Source organism: Oncorhynchus masou, chromosome 19, assembly GCF_036934945.1.
Source record: "Oncorhynchus masou masou isolate Uvic2021 chromosome 19, UVic_Omas_1.1, whole genome shotgun sequence".
NCBI classification, from domain to species: domain Eukaryota; kingdom Metazoa; phylum Chordata; class Actinopteri; order Salmoniformes; family Salmonidae; genus Oncorhynchus; species Oncorhynchus masou.
Window position 1 is genome coordinate 21,145,789 of NC_088230.1, and position 22,825 is coordinate 21,168,613.

The 22,825-nt window shown below is 46.6% G+C and overlaps 1 protein-coding gene across 1 annotated transcript in view; it reads left to right on the forward strand.

The window, feature by feature from the left end:
- Positions 1–22,825, forward strand: part of LOC135505991 (afadin-like) — a 134,593-nt gene that overhangs the window by 45,821 nt on the left and 65,947 nt on the right. The window contains 2 exon segments of the mRNA XM_064925310.1: positions 19,938–20,133; positions 20,734–20,843. Of these exon segments, the coding sequence (XP_064781382.1) occupies positions 19,938–20,133; positions 20,734–20,843 (306 nt within the window).

The following is a 22,825-nucleotide window of genomic DNA, read 5'->3' on the forward strand; positions in this document are numbered from 1 at the left end:
AGGGGCCTGACTCATTGTAATTCCCCTCCAGTAGTGGTGCTGACGGACAACAGGCCAGTGAGGAAGGGTTGCTGTCCCCCCTCCCCCTTCTCTACTAGGGTCTGCCTGGGGCACGGAGGGGCTTAGCAGCCCCTAGAGCTGCCCTCCTGGAAGAACGCTGACGCCAGCGACAACACACACCACAGCCGACGGCGTTCATCCCTGTGGGATGGAGAGACCCTCTCCTCCCACTTCCCTGTCTGATGAATGGTGGAGGAAGGTCCTTCCAATCTAAAAACAGGCCTGTGTTTGACAGGGCAAGCTTGAAGGCCTTTCTCTCCGTGACAGTGGGATGGGGTGATGAGGTTGTGAGATGATTAGAGGGGGGAGGAGACTGGTCACATTGCACCCCTCACCAGACAAGGGCATCATGGGTTTGGTTGTGCGGGAGGGCACCCATCTATCATGTTGTCAGCTCTAGGGGGATGGGACGGGGACAGGGGTGCAACATGTTTCCATGACAACGCAGCACACTGACAAGAACTCCCATGTAGATGAAGACACTGCTAGCCTATAGTGTGTGGTCTCTCAATTAGAGGTCGACCGATTATGATTCCGTTACCGATTATTGGAGGAGCTAAAAAAAAAAGCCGATACCGATTAATCGGCCGATTTAAAAATATATATATAATATAATAATGACAATTACAACCATACTGAATGAACACTTTTAACTTAATATAATACATCAGTAAAATCAATTTAGCCTCAAATAAATAATGAAACATGTTCAATTTAAGTGCAATATGTGCCATGTAAGAAAGCTAACATTTCAGTTCCTTGCTCAGAACATGAGAACATATCAAAGCTGGTTCCTTTTAACACGAGTTTTTAATATTCCCACATAAGAAGTTTTAGGTTGTAGTTATTATAGGAATTTTAGGACTTTTCTCTCTACACCATTTGTATTTCATTAACCTTTGACTGTTAGATGTTCTTATAGGCACTTTAGTATTGCCAGTGTAACAGTATAGCTTCCGTCCCTCTCCTCGCTCCTTCCTGGGCTCGAACCAGGAACACAACGACAACAGCCACCCTCGAAGCAGCGTTACCCATGCAGAGCAAGGGGAACAACTACTCCAAGTTTCAGAGCGAGTGACGTTTGAAAAGCTATTAGCGCGCACCCCGCTAACTAGCTAGCCATTTCACATCGGTTACACCAGCCTAATCTCAGGAGTTGATAGGCTTGAAGTCATAAACAGCTGCTGGCAAAACACACGAAAATGCTGTTTGAATGAATGTTTATGAGCCTGCTGGTGCCTACCATCGCTCAGTCAGACTGCTCTATCAAATCATAGACTTAGTTATAACATAATAACACACAGAAATATGAGCCTTAGTTTCCAGATTCGACCATATTAATGACCTATCATCTCGCAATCAAGACGTTTATTCTTTCAGTGAAAATACGGAGCCGTTCTGTATTTTATCTTAACAGGTGGCATCCATTAGTCTAAATATTCCTGTTACATTGCACAACCTTCAATGTTATGTCATAATTACGTAAAATTCTGGCAAATTAGGTGACCCAAACTGTTGCATATACACTGACTCTGCGTGCAATGAACGCAAGAGAAGTGACACAATTTCACCTAGTTAATATTGCCTGCTAACCTGGATTTCTTTTAGCTAAATATGCAGGTTTAAAAAGATATACTTCTGTGTATTGATTTTAAGAAAGGCATTGATGTTCATGGTTAGGGACACATTGGATCAACGATACGCACCGCAGCGATTATATGCAACGCAGGACACGCTAGATAAACTAGTAATATCATCAACCATGTGTAGTTAAGTTATGATTCATTGTTTTTTATAAGATAAGTTTAATGCTAGCTAGCAACTTACCCTGGCTTCTTACTGCATTCGTGTAACAGGGAGTCTCCTCGTGGAGTGCAATGTAATCAGGTGGTTAGAGAGTTGGACTAGTCAACTGTAAGGTTGCAAGATTGAATCCCGAGCTGACAAGGTGAAAATCTGTCGTTCTGCCCCTGAACAAGGCAGTTAACCCACTGTTCCTAGGCCATCATTGAAAATAAGAATGTGTTCTTAACTGACTTGCCTAGTTAAATAAAGATTAAATAAAGGTGTAATTTTTTTTTTTTTTTAAACGGCCAAATCGGTGTCTAAAAATACCTATTTCCGATTGTTATGAAAACTTGAAATCGGCCCTAATTAATCGGCCATTCCGATTTAATCGGTTGACCTCAAGCCTTGATACACAGCATGTGTGAAAGGGAATGAGTTTTCACTTTGTTAGCGCACTGTGGTTTAGCTGCCCCTCCAGCTCTGCATTGTACTGGGCAGGTTTACCATTGTTTAGGTGGGGTTGAATGAGGGGAAGCGGGAGTGTGAGCACTACAGGAAGTGACTGGTCAGTGTTAACTGCTTCTCTGTGTTCTCTGCCTACTGGGGAGGACTGGCATACAGTTAGGGTTTGCTTTTGACTGTTCTGCTTTCTCTCTCACACACGTACACAAACACCATCCAGAATTAAATAGAGCTATATAAATATAAATCCCCTGAACCTGCGTTGAAAGGTTTGAGGGCCCCCTCCCCCCCCCCCCCAAGGCTAGTGAACATTTCAAAACAACCCGTTGTGAGCGGGAGCTGGGAGGCAGGCCTTATCTGAAGCACTACTCTGTGTGTGGGAATTGGGAGACGCTGCTATTAGCATATTTATCACAGCCTATGGAGCTGAAGTCTCTGTGTGCTAACCCTGGCCAGGTATGAAAGGGAGGCTTTGGAGAAGGAAAACAACCTTAGTCTTCTGCCTTAGGGGATTATAGCAACAGTAAAGAGACTGGAGAATGTAGCACTGGGCTGTGAGGGGAGGGGGTGGGGATAAAGAGGTGGGGGGAATGCTCTCCCCGTCTGTCTTTTAGTCTCGCTTTGCTGCTTTTCCAAATGGATTCTGATATCTGGTTTAAATAGACACTTTGAAGAACTCGAGACGTCATGGAATGGACAGGAAATGGAGGAGAGGAGAAGAGGAAATGAGATCTTGGAGGGAGTGATTTCCAGTCTGCAGTACAGACCGAGGCCCTGCTGTGTGTGTGTGTGTGTGTGTGTGTGTGTGTGTGTGTGTACAGTCACTCAGAAAGAGAGCAGGTTGGAGAGAGTGTAGGCCCTCCAACCAAGAAACAACCATGTGGTGAGCTGTCATCTCCATTTCCTCTCCCCTCCGCGCTCCCTCTGTCACGGATGAGGAATGAGCTGCTACACGGTACTCTCTCCTCACTGTCATGTTTCAGTCCTGTCCGCCTGCAGGACTCTGTTGGTTTGATGAAAAGGTCAACAGGGTGAGTTCAACACAGTGTTGTATGTATCCGTTGTTGCTCCCCCTCACCGTGTACTGTCCCATCCGTGTTGGTTTGGATGTTTTCATTCGCCGTAGCTGCGTTCGTCACCTAGGAGACAGTTACTGCTGTGATCAGACAGGCCTGACAGCCCTTGGTCACCCACATTCCAGCAAATAAATCAGCCTGCACTGCTGTAACTCCTCCCTTTGTAGCGCTACAGTGTACAACTCACTGATAATAACACTCCTCTGTGTGTCCCCCTCAGGATAGTCTGTGTCCCTCAGGTCAGTCTGTGTGTGTGTGTCCCTCAGGTCAGTCTGTGTGTGTCCCTCAGGTTAGTCTGTGTGTGTGTGTCCCTCAGGTCAGTCTGTGTGTGTGTGTCCCTCAGGTCAGTCTGTGTGTGTGTCCCTCAGGTCAGTCTGTGTGTGTCCCTCAGGTTAGTCTGTGTGTGTGTGTCCCTCAGGTTAGTCTGTGTGTGTGTGTCCCTCAGGTTAGTCTGTGTGTGTGTGTCCCTCAGGTTAGTCTGTGTGTGTGTGTCCCTCAGGTTAGTCTGTGTGTGTGTGTCCCTCAGGTTAGTCTGTGTGTGTGTGTCCCTCAGGTTAGTCTGTGTGTGTGTGTCCCTCAGGTTAGTCTGTGTGTGTGTGTCCCTCAGGTTAGTCTGTGTGTGTGTGTGTCCCTCAGGTTAGTCTGTGTGTGTGTGTGTGTGTCCCTCAGGTTAGTCTGTGTGTGTGTGTGTGTCCCTCAGGTTAGTCTGTGTGTGTGTGTGTGTGTCCCTCAGGTTTGTCTGTGTGTGTGTGTCCCTCAGGTTTGTCTGTGTGTGTGTGTCCCTCAGGTTAGTCTGTGTGTGTGTGTCCCTCAGGTTAGTCTGTGTGTGTGTCCCTCAGGTTTGTCTGTGTGTGTGTGTGTGTCCCTCAGGTTTGTCTGTGTGTGTGTGTGTGTGTGTGTGTGTGTCCCTCAGGTTTGTCTGTGTGTGTGTGTGTCCCTCAGATTTGTCTGTGTGTGTGTGTGTGTGTGTGTCCCTCAGGTTTGTCTGTGTGTGTGTGTGTCCCTCAGATTTGTCTGTGTGTGTGTGTGTGTGTGTGTCCCTCAGATTTGTGTGTGTGTGTGTGTCCCTCAGATTTGTGTGTGTGTGTGTGTCCCTCAGATTTGTCTGTGTGTGTGTGTCCCTCAGATTTGTCTGTGTGTGTGTCCCTCAGATTTGTCTGTGTGTGTGTCCCTCAGATTTGTCTGTGTGTGTGTCCCTCAGATTTGTCTGTGTGTGTGTCCCTCAGATTTGTCTGTGTGTGTGTCCCTCAGATTTGTCTGTGTGTGTGTCCCTCAGATTTGTCTGTCTGTGTGTGTGTGTCCCTCAGATTTGTCTGTCTGTGTGTGTGTGTCCCTCAGATTTGTCTGTCTGTGTGTGTGTGTCCCTCAGATTTGTCTGTCTGTGTGTGTGTGTCCCTCAGATTTGTCTGTCTGTGTGTGTGTGTGTCCCTCAGATTTGTCTGTCTGTGTGTGTGTGTGTCCCTCAGATTTGTCTGTCTGTGTGTGTGTGTGTCCCTCAGATTTGTCTGTCTGTGTGTGTGTGTCCCTCAGATTTGTCTGTCTGTGTGTGTGTGTCCCTCAGATTTGTCTGTCTGTGTGTGTGTGTCCCTCAGATTTGTCTGTCTGTGTGTGTGTGTCCCTCAGATTTGTCTGTCTGTGTGTGTGTCCCTCAGGTTTGTCTGTGTGTGTGTGTGTGTCTGTCCCACAGGTTAGTCTGTGTGTGCGTGTGTCCCACAGGTTAGTCTGTGTGTGCAAACTGTACGTGCAGCCTGATCATTCTTCCAGAGAGAAGCTACCGAAACTGCTCTAAACCTCTTTCGTGAGTCAGGGAGGGGGAGATTTGCCGAGGGGAGGCAACAAGTGTTCAGTGAAAAGGGTCTTTGTTCTCTCCCCCTCCCCAGGTCTGCTCCCTCCATGGCAGGACCCAGGTCAGATCCAGTCAGCTCAGTGTGCCAGCTCACGGCCACACACTGATTCCCAGTCAGTCTGACACACAGCTGATAATGACGGGCAAGTGGGGGTGTAGCCGGGGGTCTTCGGTGTGTCTCTGGTAGCTGTGCCATGCTTTGGGCTGACTAAGCGTGTCTTACTACTGTTGACTGTAACGAAGCATGTTGTTCTCCCTGGAGCGAGGGAGGGAGGGTCAGTTTTACATGTTAGCTTCTAAATGTTAGCTGTGTGTGTGTGATAAATCAAAATATATACCAGTTTCATTTAAGGACCAAAAAATGTATAGCTGTGCCATTTATAAATCGCAAAATAGTTGTGAAAAGATTTTCGATATACCTATACCTTCCCAGCTCTGCAGATTTTGCTGTGACGAGGCAGTCATTAGATCATTTATTTTGGTATTGTCCATATTTAGCTTGTTTTTGGTCACAGGTCCAGGAATGGCTGAAGAATTACAACATTTACCTAGAACTAATGCTGCAGATAGCAGTACTGGGTCATTTGGAAAGTCATAGTCAATCGATCAATAATATAATCATTATTTTAGCAAAAAATGTTTGTCTTTAATTTACAATCTGTAGAAACTGAGAATAGAAAGGTTCAGTACTTTTGTGAAGCATCACAGCACAGTTGAAAAATATATGGCAAATAGAAATCCAAAATGGATGATGTTGAGAGATAGATGGGAGGGGTTGAATGGAGCTGAAGGGTGGGACTAATAACAAGAGAACCAATGTAAAACATACGGGATCTGTAAAATGTGTAAAGGTTCAGAACTTTTGAAATAGCACAGTTACAAATAGAAATCAAACTGCATGGACATAAGAAATAGAGGAAGGACTAAAAACAAACAAAAAAATAACTATTGTAAAATAGATTGTCTGTAAAATGTGTGTAGTATGTATAAACTGAATGTAGAAGTCTAAGTGTGTATATATATTTATTTATTTTATTTTTATATATTTATTTAAGCTGATCTACCACCTAATAAAAATGGGTGTGTGTTTGCAGTGGGTGGGTGGGGTGTGTGTGTGTTAGCAGTAGCAGTGTATGTTCTCAGTGGTCACCGGGCCGAGCCTGTTGAGAACATTGGCCTCTCTGGGGCCTGTTTCACCTTAGCCTTAATAGCAGTGTGTGTAATAAACCACACAGCCTTGTTAGATGTAGGGTTGGAAGAGAAGTGTCTGCTGTGCTATCTGTCTCTGATTCACCCTTTCTCTGCCAGTGTCTTTCTATGTCCCCACCACTTCTCCTCTACCATCTCTTTCCCACATTCCTATTTGTGTTTCCTCTCCAGGCCTTGTTAATGAGTCCTGGGGTCAGGGCAAGCAGTTCCTGTTGGATAGGTTCTGTGTTATTGCTGTGCAAGTGCTGCTCTTGTGTCTAACACGAGGGCATAGGGCCATTATTGGATTCTTGTCACCCTCCACGACGTATCGCCCCCTTAAAGTGAATGTCTTCCTAAAGCCACTGATTAAAGATGCTGCCCTGGGGGCTTCTCTCTACTTCCCTCCTCCACTCTCTTTCCCTCCACCTCTTTCTCTCGCTTTCCCCTTTTGCTCTGTCTCGCTCGCGCTCTCTCTCGCTCTCCCCTTTCGCTCTCTCCGGACAATAAAACATAACTATTGGTTATTTTGTGGGCAGTGTGCAGAGATGAGTGTGCAGTGGTGCACGATGGGAGAGTTTTGTCCTAACGAGCAATGAGCAGCACAGTGGAGAGCGTGCAAGAGAGAGAGGAATGCCTCTCCTACTTACTGCACACAACCCTTCGCCTGGCCCCTTCACTGAGAGCGAGATGGAGAATGAGGAAGAAAAGAGACTGAAGGAGAGTGAGATGGGAAGAGAAAAACAGAGGAATAGGTGGTTGGACACAGGCCAGGCCAGCAACCAGTAGTAACAGGGCTGTGTTTCCCGGGGAATGATTATTCTGGTTATCAACCCTTGGTGCTGGACGGCCGACCGTCATGTCATGTATTTTTCCCCCTGGGCCGGGTGGTGAGCCAGCAGCACCTTCTGCCACGTCAGACCCAGAGTCAGCCAGCCACAGCAGAGCACAGGCCAAGCCAGCCAGACTCCAGGGACTCTAATCTGCGCAGGTACACAGACAGGGCTTCTAATCAGATTTTGTGATTTCCAATAACCAGGGCCCTGCACACTACAGGCCTCAGCTGCAGAAGGAAGAATCACTGTCTGTTTTGTGTTATTCCTTTTAATGCGTAGGTTAGGGTGTGTGGAGGTTGAGCCTAGATGTTTCTGGCAGTCCCTCCGCTCTGCTGAGAGCAGGGGCGTTAATAGCGCCACACCCAACCCTGTGACCTGATTGGAGGGTTAACAGGACGAGGGGGAAGTGTGCTCTGTGCTCTGCTGTACACACGGTAACCTCGCATGTCATGTGTGTGATAAGCCCAGGGCTTATGGAGGTAAGGGGGGTCACTGCACTGAACACACTACTGTAGTTTCTTCAGGTCACGCTAGTAGGACAACAGTCGGCTCAAAGCTGGCTTAGTTCCAATGTTCCCCATCCTGAGACCAGCTAGTAGCAAGCTACTCCTCAAACGCTTGACCCCTGATTTAAGCAACGCTTTGGGATTGGTCCTCTTGCTTGTGGTTGTACTGTATTTGATTAGCTGCTCCCTCCTATGATGAAGTGACAAGGCCAAGCTGCACGTGATGACTGTGGTTCTGACAGATGGGGACCCAGATGTGGTAGCCGTACAGCTGTTCTGCCCAGACAAAATTGAGACAAATAGCCAAACAAACACACAGTCTGAGCAATGTTTTTAGATGGATCTTATGAGAATAGCATGTGGTCCAGAGTATTGTCAGGCTGGGGGGGCTCTAAGATTAAGTAAAATGAATTAAGCCACCAGCCTAACATACACACGGCTGGAGAAAACGAGCTTGTTTATTACGTAGCTAGTGCGTTTGAGCTGGGGCCCAGCCTGGGTCTTTACTACAGAGAGAGAAGGAAAGAGAGGGGGCGAACTCCCTCCGCCTCTCATGCAGACTGCAGCTCAGACATGAGGATTAGCCTGCCTGCCTCTCCTTAGGCCCGTCCCAGTGTGACTCTGGCGCTAGGCTAGACCGCTACGCTAAGGCCATGCCAGGCAGACACCTCCCCCTCCCACGTGACTCCTCCTCAGCTACCTCAGCTCTGGCCTATCTACTACTACTACCCACGGCCAGCTTCATTGAATGAACGGATACAGATTCTGATGAAGTAGGGGTGTAACAGTTTATTGGTACATGCAGTTTCCAACTGCTCATTCTAAATTGAGCAGAGTATAAGGCAGGAGGCAGTACATAATGCAAAATGACTACGCCTGAAGAAGATGGCTTCATGTTACCCTGCACCAATATTCCTTTAAAACAAATGGCACTGAGAATTTCTGGTCTGCTGAGCGCAAACTTGAATGTTATGAAAATTCTGTGCAACTTCCAGCACGTGCTTACTGTGAACACTGAGACTGTTCCCGCTGTTGTTCTCCAAGCTAAGTAGACTACTGTGGCTATTTGATCATAGACCTACCAGAGTGGCCTACCATTTAAAAACAAGGGAGAAAATGCATCCAATAGTATTTTAACATGGATCATTCAGCCTACAGTAGCAGCCAATGTGTGGTGTTCAATGTAGGGCTACATTCCATGAGATGCTCAGATTTGTTTTTTAAACATTACGTAGAGCTTAAGCCTATGCAACATTAACCAATTAAAAACACTCCTGTAGCAACAATGTTTGCAGTAAGCTATAGGCCCAATACATTATCACCCCATATTGGCTTTGCTTGTATATCAGGCATTTGTTTTAAATGACAACATTTTGAGGTATGCTATACGATCACGCTGGTAATAAATACGTTGTTGTATTACTTATGAGGCACAACTGAGTGCGCATACGTTTAATTAATCAGCTTTTTATTTGACTGGGCTGATGGTGCCTGCATCTGATGGACCCCTCAGTCTGCTGATCTCTCCCTCCGCTGAGGCCGACCGTCTCTCAACGTCCCTCCTCTCTCCCTTCCCTCCAGTGACACTGACCAAAAAGGAAACTGTCTTCCAGCTGATGGTGAAACTCGAGTCGAACCGCATTATTGCACAAGTTCATGTTGTTACTCCTATAAACAAAGTGAAATATTCCTCGACATTAAAAAAGACCCAAGCCGCTAACAACAACAATGCCAGCCTATAGATGCTTTTCACCTCATTCATTACTGCTTCACTGCTTGTTGTAGCACTGAGTGGAAATAAGAAAAACACGCATTTTATGGCTTATAAACATGTTGAATACAAAGTGTTGACAGTGTTGAGTAAGAACACAAGGCCTTATCTTTGACTATTTTACAGAAGTGTTGGCCGATCGACTAGGAATGCCGGTTGGTGACCATTTCCAGAATGTTGAGCGAAGTTTAATCTCGTGCTTCTCTCTGTGGGCTGAGCTCTAGTCCCGGGGCAGCTTCTCAGGACTGTTGCACTCCCTCACACAGCTTAGAGGGAAGATTGACCTGCACCCCGTTTCTCACCTGCTACTGTCCTCCGTGTCACTAGCCTTGTCACAAACACTGCACTTTGACATCAGCTGAGCCCAGAGATGTGCTACCAAGTGGTGTGAATGGGTGTGTGGTAGACTTGTCTTTGCAGAAGTCTCCCACGCTGTGCTGACAGCTGCCAACAGGCCAGGGCTACAGATTCTGGGTTGGGTCTGCCGTGTTATTCTGGTCCGCTGCCTGTGAGGGAGACGGACTAATCTGACTGGTCTGTCTGTTTCCATCACCACACCAAACCATCATCAAGAGCGTCAGGGCGGTTTGACTTCTATTGACTACCTTCGCTGTCCTATGCTCTGCCTTCTCAATTGTAATGACAAGTTTGTTCCTCATCGCTGTTGATATGCTGGTTAAGACTAGTTCCTTCCTGTCCAAATGACAGTTGGTGTTGAAGTGGGATCCAGTGGGATCTTAACAGCTGCTGTGTCAGCATGCAGCAGCAGCAGCTGTGTAGGGTGTTAAATCACTGGTCCTATAGCTCCTTCTGGCCCAGAGAACTGACTTTTCATCCATGCCTGGTCCAGTGGCCCCACGGCCACAGTCCTCCTGGGGCCTCTTCATCCTATCCCCTAGCCCTCCTCCCCTTCACGGGCATGGGACTGTGTCCGAGTGTCACACTGGGAATTCTGCTCCGGGTGAATTAGGTGCTACTACTGCCCCAAGCATAATGTGCTGCTCTCCTTGGGCCCAGTGGACACATTAGGGAAAATGCAGACTTGTGGTTTCATAACAGATTAAGCCATTTAGAATCTATAGAAGTCAGTGAAGCCTAATTGATTGGAACTTAGTGATTTGCCTGGCCCCAAATGACATTGCATGAAGGAAGGTACATTGAGCTGGCTGTCATGGATCATGAGCAAGACTGGTATTTTGGGCACTGGAAATAGGCGACGTTGGATTGATGTAATTTTGCTCCACCTGTCCAGCAGTGTGTTGTCAACAAGCAGAACAGAAGCGTTTTCAACAACTGACTGCTATTTTATCTCAGTGGGGGAGATGGAGCAGAAAAAGACTCCACTCCTAGAGAATTGGGTTCACCCAGAGTTGAGCATAAATCAGAACAATCCTAATGGCCAAGTAACGACACAGGAGAATGTGTGGAGAATGTTTGGGGGATTGACAGCATGCTCACTAAGAGGTTCATACAGAGGTGCTCTGACTGCACTGCTGATGGACTGACTGGAAAGGCTGTGAGTCTCTCCACTCCACCACACTGTCCGTTCTGCGGCCTGTCCTGTCACGTTTAATGTAGGTCTGCGATAAACACTCGCTCACTCTCCGCTCTGTGTGCGTGTTCAGGCCACTCCCGCCGACACACACTTCTGTCTCCACAGCTAGAAAGAAGAGGAGGAGGGTTGACCGTAGTGCTTTGCCCCTGCATCAGCTGTGATCCTCTTCCTGTTTTCCCTCTTCAAAAGACTGTTCTATATAAAGGACAAGTCCAGTGATTTAAAGAGAGACAAATATAGGGTTGATCCTCTGCAATTTTACTACTTTTCAATGCTGGTCTGGAATTAAGAGTTGAAGGGTTGTTGTGGGGACTCTATTGAGGCGTTCTAACTTTCTGTCTGAGGCCCCAGGCCTGTTTTCATCAGGAATTCTATCCCCCTCACCTGTCTGTGCCATATGAGATCATATGTTTTGGATGTTTCTCCCCATGGCATCATCTGCCTGGCAACTACTATGACAGGTCACATCTATCTCTTTGTGGGCAAAACCAAGGCATTGTTAATAAACAAATACAGTGGCGTTGGAAAGGGAGTACCTGATAATCATTGACATGTTTTATAGGTGAGTTCATAATTGATATGTAAATCAGACTACGGTACTCAAAAAGAAGTTGCTATGAACTATAGAAATCATTAGATATCCTATAGGTCTGTCCCTGGCAGGATCACTGCCCCATGTTGTATCTCTCCTCTATATCTCAGCCTGTGTTTACTGGTTGTTAGTGTGTTGATACAGGGCATTTCTCTGGCCCTCTATGTAAACTGACCCAATTACATTTCACAGGCACTTCTCTCCCCTCAGTCACTATCTGATAAAGAACACCTGGGAAATGCCTAATCTGGCCTCGCTGTAGAGAAGCGATAACAGAGAGGAATCTTCATTCTCTCCTTTAAACCTCAGCCAGCTCACTGACTGACTGAGCCTCTGCCCTTTCATGTGCTGGGCTCAGTTAAGACCCAATCTAGCCTCTCATTGCCGGAGTCAAATCTGCTGCTGCATATTGCTCTCATTCTCAGCCACGTCACAGCAGGACTCAAAATGCATTAATACCATGATGCCTGTTAGTTAAGCAGCACGGTCACTGTGTTGTATGCAAAGTAGCTTATTTCTCCACGTGTGTCCCTGTCCCTACAGTAGCTGTGTAGATATTCCAGCCTGTCCCTGTCCCTACAGTAGCTGTGTAGATTATCCAGCCTGTCCCTGTCCCTACAGTAGCTGTGTAGATTATCCAGCCTGTCCCTACAGTAGCTGTGTAGATTCTCCAGCCTGTCCCTACAGTAGCTGTGTAGGTTCTCCAGCCTGTCCCTGTCCCTACAGCAGCTGTGTAGATTCTCCAGCCTGTCCCTGTCCCTACAGCAGCTGTGTAGATTCTCCAGCCTGTCCCTGTCCCTACAGTAGCTGTGTAGATTCTCCAGCCTGTCCCTGTCCCTACAGTAGCTGTGTAGATTATCCAGCCTGTCCCTGTCCCTACAGCAGCTGTGTAGATTATCCAGCCTGTCCCTGTCCCTACAGTAGCTGTGTAGATTATCCAGCCTGTTCCTACAGTAGCTGTGTAGATTCTCCAGCCTGTTCCTACAGTAGCTGTGTAGATTCTCCAGCCTGTTCCTATAGTAGCTGTGTAGATTCTCCAGCCTGTTCCTATAGTAGCTGTGTAGATTCTCCATTCTGTCCCTGTCCCTACAGTAGCTGTGTAGATTCTCCAGCCTGTTCCTACAGTAGCTGTGTAGATTCTCCAGCCTGTCCCTACAGTAGCTGTGTAGATTCTCCAGCCTGTCCCTGTCCCTACAGCAGCTGTGTAGATTATTCAGCCTGTCCCTGTCCCTACAGCAGCTGTGTAGATTCTCCAGCCTGTCCCTGTCCCTACAGCAGCTGTGTAGATTCTCCAGCCTGTCCCTGTCCCTACAGCAGCTGTGTAGATTCTCCAGCCTGTCCCTGTCCCTGTCCCTACAGTAGCTGTGTAGATTCTCCAGCCTGTTCCTACAGTAGCTGTGTAGATTCTCCAGCCTGTCCCTGTCCCTACAGTAGCTGTGTAGATTCTCCAGCCTGTGTCTACAGTAGCTGTGTAGATTCTCCAGGCCTGTCCCTGTCCCTACAGTAGCTGTGTAGATTCTCCAGGCCTGTCCCTGTCCCTACAGTAGCTGTGTAGATTATCCAGCCTGTCCCTGTCCCTACAGCAGCTGTGTAGATTCTCCAGCCTGTCCCTGTCCCTACAGCAGCTGTGTAGATTCTCCAGCCTGTCCCTACAGCAGCTGTGTAGATTCTCCAGCCTGTCCCTGTCCCTACAGTAGCTGTGTAGATTATCCAGCCTGTCCCTACAGTAGCTGTGTAGATTATTCAGCCTGTCCCTGTCCCTACAGCAGCTGTGTAGATTCTCCAGCCTGTCCCTGTCCCTACAGCAGCTGTGTAGATTCTCCAGCCTGTCCCTGTCCCTACAGCAGCTGTGTAGATTCTCCAGCCTGTCCCTGTCCCTGTCCCTACAGTAGCTGTGTAGATTCTCCAGCCTGTTCCTACAGTAGCTGTGTAGATTCTCCAGCCTGTCCCTGTCCCTACAGTAGCTGTGTAGATTCTCCAGCCTGTGTCTACAGTAGCTGTGTAGATTCTCCAGGCCTGTCCCTGTCCCTACAGTAGCTGTGTAGATTCTCCAGGCCTGTCCCTGTCCCTACAGTAGCTGTGTAGATTCTCCAGCCTGTGTCTACAGTAGCTGTGTAGATTCTCCAGGCCTGTCCCTGTCCCTACAGTAGCTGTGCAGATTCTCCAGTCTGTCCAGTCAGAGCCTTGGGGAGGATGATGTAATGCTTTATTTCCCTCTCATGCAGAGCAGAGAGAGAACCTGTGATACTTTTCCCTGCCCCCCCCCTCCCCTCCCTCCACCCAGCCAATACCCTACATGCCCTCCCACCCAGCCAATAACCTGCCTGTTCTCCTCCCACCCAGCCAATAACCTGTCTGGCCCCCCCCCCCCCCCCCAGCCATTAACCTGGCTGCTCTCCCCCCACCCAGCCAATCACCTGCCTGCTAAGTGCTCTCCTTCCAACCAGCTGCTTGGCAGACATGGTCTTACATGAGAAAGGGAGATAAGTGGAGGAGAGGAAGCGAGAGAGAAAGGAGAGAGGAAGAGGGACAGCATCCATGCTATGTGTGCAGGGTTGATGTTGCTGTGGTGATGGTGGATGATTAACAGCAGTAGATGGATCAGGTTGCCTCAGCTGATTCTAGGTCTGTGGTAACGTGGCTTTCCCGAACCCCTCCATTTCTCTGCTGACAGGGTCAGTGTGTGTGTTTGTGTGTGTGAGAGGTTTGACACACACACAAACACACACAGTCAGTCAGTCAGTCGTGTTAATCCAGGACACTGACATAACTCTGCTGGATGAGGAAAGACAGTGATTTCTCCTGGCATACTTCATGCTGAGGAGGAAAGACGGTGATTTCTCCCGGCATACTTCATGCTGAGGAGGAAAGACGGTGATTTCTCCCGGCATACTTCATGCTGAGGAGGAAAGGCGGTGATTTCTCCCGGCATACTTCATGCTGAGGAGGAAAGACGGTGATTTCTCCTGGCATACTTCATGCTGAGGAGGAAAGACGGTGATTTCTCCCGGCATACTTCATGCTGAGGAGGAAAGACGGTGATTTCTCCTGGCATACTTCATGCTGAGGAGGAAAGACGGTGATTTCTCCTGGCATACTTCATGCTGAGGAGGAAAGACGGTGATTTCTCCCGGCATACTTCATGCTGAGGTGGAAAGACGGTGATTTCTCCCGGCATACTTCATGCTGAGGAGGAAAGATGGGTGATTTCTCCCGGCATACTTCATGCTGAGGAGGAAAGACGGGTGATTTCTCCCGGCATACTTCATGCTGAGGAGGAAAGACGGGTGATTTCTCCCGGCATACTTCATGCTGAGGAGGAAAGACGGGTGATTTCTCCCGGCATACTTCATGCTGAGGAGGAAAGACGGTGATTTCTCCCGGCATACTTCATGCTGAGGTGGAAGGTGCTACTGAAAATAGATGACTGTGTCTCTCTTCACCCCCTGAATATTGGTCTTGACAAAGGTTGACCTGACCGCTGGCTGTTACTATGCCAAATTCAGGTTTAGCAGGGGCATTGGTTTAACCCTGTTACCATGTCAACCACTCCCTTCTCTCTCCACTCCCTCCTCTGTAGTCCTTTGAGCTCTGGTCACGTGACCAGGGCCAGTGCTTTGCCTAGGCAGGTTGTTGTTTTGTTTGTTTGTTCATCAGTTAGCCTGACAGACGTGATAGGCTGGTCGTTAGGGGTGTGAACGTAATATTTTTTCCCTCCCGTCCTCAAAGTTAAAATCACAGTGCAGTTATCATAACATAATTTTCCTTCTTATAGACGATCTAGACGATTGGATATAAAGGCCTCGGGAAAAGTGTGAAATTTAAATAAAACCAGAGGCGAACTTTAGGCTACTTTTAGTGAATTTGCGAGGCGCTCAAAAAGGATACAGATTACCAGGACATGTGCACCACGGTTCTCTCTCTCTGCCTGCCCCCTCCCCTCTCTCTTGCACTGGCAGCGTTGCATTAGTGGAAACCAAGACAGTTCTCAGGGCAGGCCTGGTTGTCGTGTAATCTGGGACAATTTTAGCAAACCCTTACATTAACCTCTAATTCTCCTAACCTGCTACGAAAAGTCACTTCTGCTAGTCAAAACAGGCATACCTGCCCTGAGAACAGTCTTGGTTTCCACTAATGCAATACAGCCTCGCGCTGGCTCGACTGCTCTTTATCTTCGCTAATGATGCCAGTGTGTGTTCAGTCTTTGGTCAGTTGCGTGTAGAATAGCGTAGCCTATTCATTGATGATAGGTCCTGCTTTACTGAAGTTGCGAGACATTGCAAGCCAAGAAATTGTGATATACAACTTTTGATTGCATATAGTCCTAGTGCACGGTTCTGACTGGCTGTCTGGCGGCGGACCTGCCTATCATGTGAGCCTCCCCTCTCCCCGTCCCTCGCTAGCTCGCTATGAAAGATGCGAGTGTTTGTGTTCTCGAAAGTACGACAACTAATCAGTCAATTCAATTTAAGCAAGTGAAGTAATATAGCCTTTATAAAGCTGGTCTTTGTCTACACTGTTTAACTAGAGATGATCATATAGCCTTTATAAAGCTGGTCTCTGTCTACACTGTTTAACTAGAGATGATCATATAGCCTTTATAAAGCTGGTCTGTCTACACTGTTTAACTAGAGATGATCATATAGCCTTTATAAAGCTGGTCTCTGTCTACACTGTTTAACTAGAGATGATCATATAGCCTTTATAAAGCTGGTCTCTGTCTACACTGTTTAACTAGAGATGACCATATAGCCTTTATAAAGCTGGTCTCTGTCTACACTGTTTAACTAGAGATGATCATATAGCCTTTATAAAGCTGGTCTCTGTCTACACTGTTTAACTAGAGATGATCATATAGCCTTTATAAAGCTGGTCTCTGTCTACACTGTTTAACTAGAGATGACCATATAGCCTTTATAAAGCTGGTCTCTGTCTACACTGTTTAACTAGAGATGATCATATAGCCTTTATAAAGCTGGTCTCTGTCTACACTGTTTAACTAGAGATGACCATATAGCCTTTATAAAGCTGGTCTCTGTCTACACTGTTTAACTAGTGATGATCATATAGCCTTTATAAAGCTGGTCTTTATAAAGATGTACATTCATTGGCCCACTAGTAAGCCTGCATCTGGTCCAGAGGTAGACAGAGGGAGAGATGTTTTACTTGAACCAGTGCTGATGGAAGTGCCTTTACTCCTCTGCTCTCATCTCAGGGGTACTGAACGTTATAAGCAGGTGGAGTCAGGGTTGACTGAATTCGTTATGGGATTATATACCCAATACACACAAATCTAAGTAAAGGAATGGAATTAAGAATATATAAATATATGGATGTCAGAAGGTGAATTCACCAATTTGTAAGTCGCTCTGGATAAGAGCGTCTGCTAAATGACTTAAATGTAAATGTAATTGTTTACATCACGATATCATCATGGAGTGATGAGCTTTAGAGTACTGCTTTGTTACAGTTCGTGTACTGTGACATGGCAGTGCCACCTGCTGGGCTGATGGGCAACTGCATGTTGTATACTTGAATTGGATAGAAAACTGTCACGTTGTGAAAAGTTATTTACTATTACAAGAATAGGAGTGTAACTTATTTTGCTTGTTGGAATTCTCATACAACTTTTGAAAAGCCTTCCAATTATTTATTTAAAGAGGCTTTACTGAGGTGAATGGAGCTTTTCATTCAGGCTCTAGCATATTGACTGCATTGATGCTAGTAGATTGATGTCAGTCAGACTGTATGTGAAGTAGACTGGCCCATCACGATAATAACTTCAGCACGGTCTCTCAAACCCATCAGTCTGTTCTGCTGTCCGTCCATGTTTTCCTGGACTATACACAGGGCTCTGATTTTACCACCATCCATGTCCAGAGAGCCTCCCTGGCCATATCAGCTATGGTTTAAGTTCCCCTCTAATATCCCCCATTCCACTCTTTAATAATATCTCTCTCCTCCACATGAATTTTCACAAGGCTGGGTGGGGATGACAGCAGCAATATTTCTGCCCCAGGACAGGGGGGTGTGGGGGATATATATCATCAGACTGACACTGGCAGGGAGGAATTTGGGAATGTGAAGCGGGTATAGGGATGAAAGGAGCTGTATTGGAGTGATGCTGATTTATCACCTCTAAGCGGCTCAGGCCAGGCCTCTGTCAGAGGGAGACTAGTCAGATGAGCAAAGAGTTGGAGACTGTCTGTGGAGGCAGTCCTGGGGTGGATGTGAGCTTGCTGGGTATCTCATAGTTCCAAGGTCCTGTCCATAGCTGTACACGGTAACCATGCAGACTACAGACACACACACAGAGTAGTGTCTTACCTCATCTGTCTTCTCACCCTTCTCTTTGTCATGTCCACTACCTTCAAAGAAATAGCCTCTGGGTACATGTTTGTCTGCATGGTAAGTGTGTGTGTGGATGGGATTCTTCATGACTCAGGAGGCAGGTTTCCTGAAATAGGAGGATGTGTGTGAGCTGAGCTCTCCCAGGTGTCTAGTTGGACTAGTCTGATTCTGTAAATGAACCATAGATGACCCCCCCCCAAAGTCACAGGTTAGGATTGAGGTCACCTGGCACCATCCCTACGGTGATGCATGTTGGTGGCAGCATCATGCTGTGGGGATGTTATTCAGCGGCAGGGACTGGGAGACTAGTCAGGATCGAGGGAAAGATGAACAGAGAAAAGTACAGAGATCCATGATGAAACCCTGCTCCAGAGCGCTCAGGACCTCCAACTGGGGTGAAGGTTCAACTTCCGACATTACAACGTCCCTAAGCAAACAGCCAAGACGAGACAAGTCTCTGAATGTCCTTGAGTGGCCCCCGCCAGAGATTGACTTGAACCCGATCAAAAATCTCTGGAGAGACCTGAAAATAGCTGTGCAGTGACACTCCCCATCCAACCTGACGGAGATTGAGAGGATCTGCAGAGAATGTGAGAAACTCTCCAAATACAGGTGTGTCAAGCTTGTAGCGTCATACCCAAAAAGACTTGAGGCTGTCAAAGGTGCTTCAACAAAGTGCTGACACCCCCTGTATATAGCCTCGCTATTCTTATTTTACTGCTGCTCTTTAATTATTTGTTTTGTTTTTATTTTTTACACATTAAAACAAACTGCATTGTTTGTTAAGGGGCTTGTAAGTAAGCATTTCATTAAGGTCACCTGTTGTACTGTGGGGAGAAGAAGTATTTGATACACTGCTGATTTTGCAGGTTTTCCTACTTACAAAATATGTAGAGGGCTGTATTTTTTTATCATAGGTACACTTCAACAGTGAGAGAAAAACTAACAGGTCTGTGAGAGCCGGAATTCTTATTGGTTGGTTGGTGATCAAATACTTATGTCATGCAATAAAATGCAAATTAATTACTTAATCACATTGTATGATTTTTTTTTTCTGGATTTTTGTTTTAGATTCAGTCTCTCACAGTTGAAGTGTACCTATGATACAAATTACAGATCTCTACATGCTTTGTAAGTAGGAAACACTGTTGATTTTTGTAGGTTATCAAATACTTGTTCTCTCCACTGTATTTGACACGTGACAAATAACATTTGATTTGATGAAATGGTCTGAAGACTTATGTAACTGTGTTATTTCAGTTGTACATTTTTCATACATTTGCATGAAAAAAAATGTGTTTTTGCTTTGTCACTGAGGTATTGTGTTTGATTGAAGGGGATTTCTTTCATTTTATACATTTCATTATACGGCTGTAAGGTAACAATGTGGAATCAGTGAATGGGGTCTGAATACTTTCCTAACGCACTGTAGCGTTGGCTCCCCATGGGGTTAGGAACAGGAACAGTTATCCCGGGGCTACTGTCCTCTTTCCTCTTGTCCCAGAGAAATGTATTCTCCTCGCTCAAATATCATCCACAGCTTACTGCTGTCAAAGTAAGGCTATGTTAAAACAAGACTGCTGCTCCAGACTTCACAGTGCAAGGAGAAGATGAGAGCAGGGGTTTAGGGTTACTCTCCTAACCAGGAAGTTGAGTTGATGCCTCCTACAGTTGCTGCAGTGTTGTTTGTTCATACTTTTCTGTTGGACAGCAAGTGAGAGCGAAGTAGGCTGTACGTTTGTGATTGGCTAAACCTGGGGGGGGTTTCAACATACGAAGGCAGTGTTGCATGGAGTGTTTGAGAGAAGGAAAGGAAAATGCCAAACTTGACCCTTAGGTCATCACAGGTTCTGAAGTAAAGGGCAGACCCTCACCTCGCCCTTTCTCTCCTCTTCCCTCTCCCCAGGACTTGGAGTTCCACGGCGTGATGCGTTTCTATTTCCAGGACCGCGTAGCGGGGAACTTTGCCACCAAGTGTATCCGCGTGTCCTCCACTGCCACCACTCAGGATGTCATCGAGACGCTGGCCGAGAAGTTCCGGCCCGACATGAGGATGCTTTCCTCGCCCAAATACTCCCTCTACGAGGTCCATGTCAGCGGGGGTGAGTGTGTGTGTGTGTGGGGGGGGGGGTCGATGGTTGGATATGTGGATGGATGGGTGTGGATTTTGTAGGGTGGGTCTGTAGTAAGTAGCTTAGACCAAGGGTTTTGAAGAGGGTTGTTTGGGTATGTGGTTTGACAATCTGCTTTGCGTTAGCTACTCTGTTGGGGTTACTAGACAAACACTGTTAGCCTGCAGTAGGGCAAAAACAGGAGAGCGGTATCCAACTCCCATGGTGCTTAATGTGAACTTGAGATCAACAGCCTGCAGTTCAGGCTTTGAACACTCTTCATACTGAGAGATAGGCAGAGCATGTACGTGTGTGCCTGCATAGCACAGTCGTGTGGTTTTCCACTAGCAGCGGTCATGAAAGCTAATTTAGACCAGCTTCTTATATAGTAATATTTATAAACTGCAGTCCTACCACATTGTCTATGTAAATCATTAACACTTTATCTTAAGCTTATCCTAATCCATGTTTATCTATGTTAAAATATAGCCCAGAGCTAGCTAGCTAGCTAGCTGGCTGTATAGGGGTATAGGTAAACTGGTGTGGGTTAACAGTGTGTTAAGTGGTAGACTCCACCCTCTCTGGCAGAAGAGCGGAAGCTGGACCTGGATGAGAAGCCACTGGTTGTGCAGCTCAACTGGAACAAAGACGACCGCGAGGGACGTTTCGTCCTCAAGAATGAGAACGACATCATCCCCAAGGTGAGTGTCATCAAGAGGCAGATCAGCCTTAGGCTAGCCTGGCTTCCAGTCTGTTTCTGCTTCAGCTAAACCAAGGAGTGCGCTATATGCCGAGGTTTTTGGATTCCTGTGAATTTGCGTAACAGTTTTGAAAAAAGGTGGATCCAAGCAAGTCTTAGATGTGGCCCTCAGTAAAACTACTCCAACTGCTGCACAGCAGGACCTCTGTCATGATAACACTATCACATTACTCTGTAGTACTGTAACTAAATACCCAACCATCAAGTTCACCGCTATGATCTTTTTAGTCTATATTTCATTAGAGGCTGTTCAATGGGACTGACTGTTCAGTGTGTTTATGTCCATCTTGGCTCTGATGCAATGAAGTGCCTCCTGCTCCGAGACCTCTTTAGTGCTCTTTAGCACCCCAGGGAGATGCAAATGTTGTTTTTATAGTGGAGCACTTGACTTCAAGTACCTCAGCGCCCCAAGCCTCGCTTCCATTTCCTCAGACAAATAAATGCTTCTCCCCCTGGCTCTAGTTAAAAGGCAGTAGTGTCTGGGTGTGTTTTGAGATGTGTGTTAAAAGGCAGTAGTGTCTGGGTGTGTTTTGAGATGTGTTAAAAGGCAGTAGTGTGTGGTTGTGTTTGAGATGTGTGTTAAAAGGCAGTAGTGTCTGGGTGTGTTTTGAGATGTGTTAAAAGGCAGTAGTGTCTGGGTGTGTTTGAGATGTATGATTGCGTTATGTGTGTAATCTTCTGGTACAGGTGGCTACACTGACCAGTGAGTCTAACCGCCCCTGCCCAGAAGAGCAGTAAAGAGCTCTAAAATATACACATGTTTGTGTACACACACTCAGTCTCTCTCACACACACACACACACACACACACACACACAAGCTTGATTATCTTACCCAGACTGAAATGGTGTGTAAGTCCAGTCATAGCAGGAGGACCAGATCTGAAACCACACCCTCTCCTAAAAGTATCTGCTACTAGGAGGACTCCCTAAAGTGTTGTTAGGCTGGAGTGTTTTAACCACACTAGGACATCAGAAGTGTCTGGAGTGTTTTACCACACTTGGACATCTGGAGTGTCTGGAGTGTTTTAACCACACTAGGACATCTGGAGTGTTTTAACCACACTAGGACATCTGGAGTGTTTTAACCACACTAGGACATCAGAAGTGGCTGGAGTGTTTTACCACACTTGGACATCTGGAGTGTCTGGAGTGTTTTAACCACACTAGGACATCTGGAGTGTTTTAACCACACTAGGACATCTGGAGTGTTTTAACCACACTAGGACATCTGGAGTGTTTTAACCACACTAGGACATCTGGAGTGTTTTAACCACACTAGGACATCTGGAGTGTTTTAACCACACTAGGACATCTGGAGTGTTTTAACCACACTAGGACATCTGGAGTGTTTTAACCACACTAGGACATCTGGAGTGTTTTAACCACAGTAGGACATCTGGAGTGTTTTAACCACACTAGGACATCTGGAGTGTTTTAACCACACTAGGACATCTGGAGTGTTTTAACCACACTAGGACATCTGGAGTGTTTTAACCACACTAGGACATCTGGAGTGTTTTAACCACACTAGGACATCTGGAGTGTTTTAACCACACTAGGACATCTGGAGTGTTTTAACCACACTAGGACATCTGGAGTGTTTTAACCACACTAGGACATCAGAAGTGTCTGGAGTGTTTTAACCGCACTAGGACATCAGAAGTGTCTGGAGTGTTTTAACCACACTAGGACATCTGGAGTGTTTTAACCGCACTAGGACATCTGGAGTGTTTTAACCGCACTAGGACATCTGGAGTGTTTTAACCACACTAGGACATCTGGAGTGTTTTAACCACACTAGGACATCTGGAGTGTTTTAACCACACTAGGACATCTGGAGTGTTTTAACCACACTAGGACATCTGGAGTGCTTCTGGGAAGTGGAAAGAGAGGCAGTCCTATCAGGCGAGTCCCCTGCTCA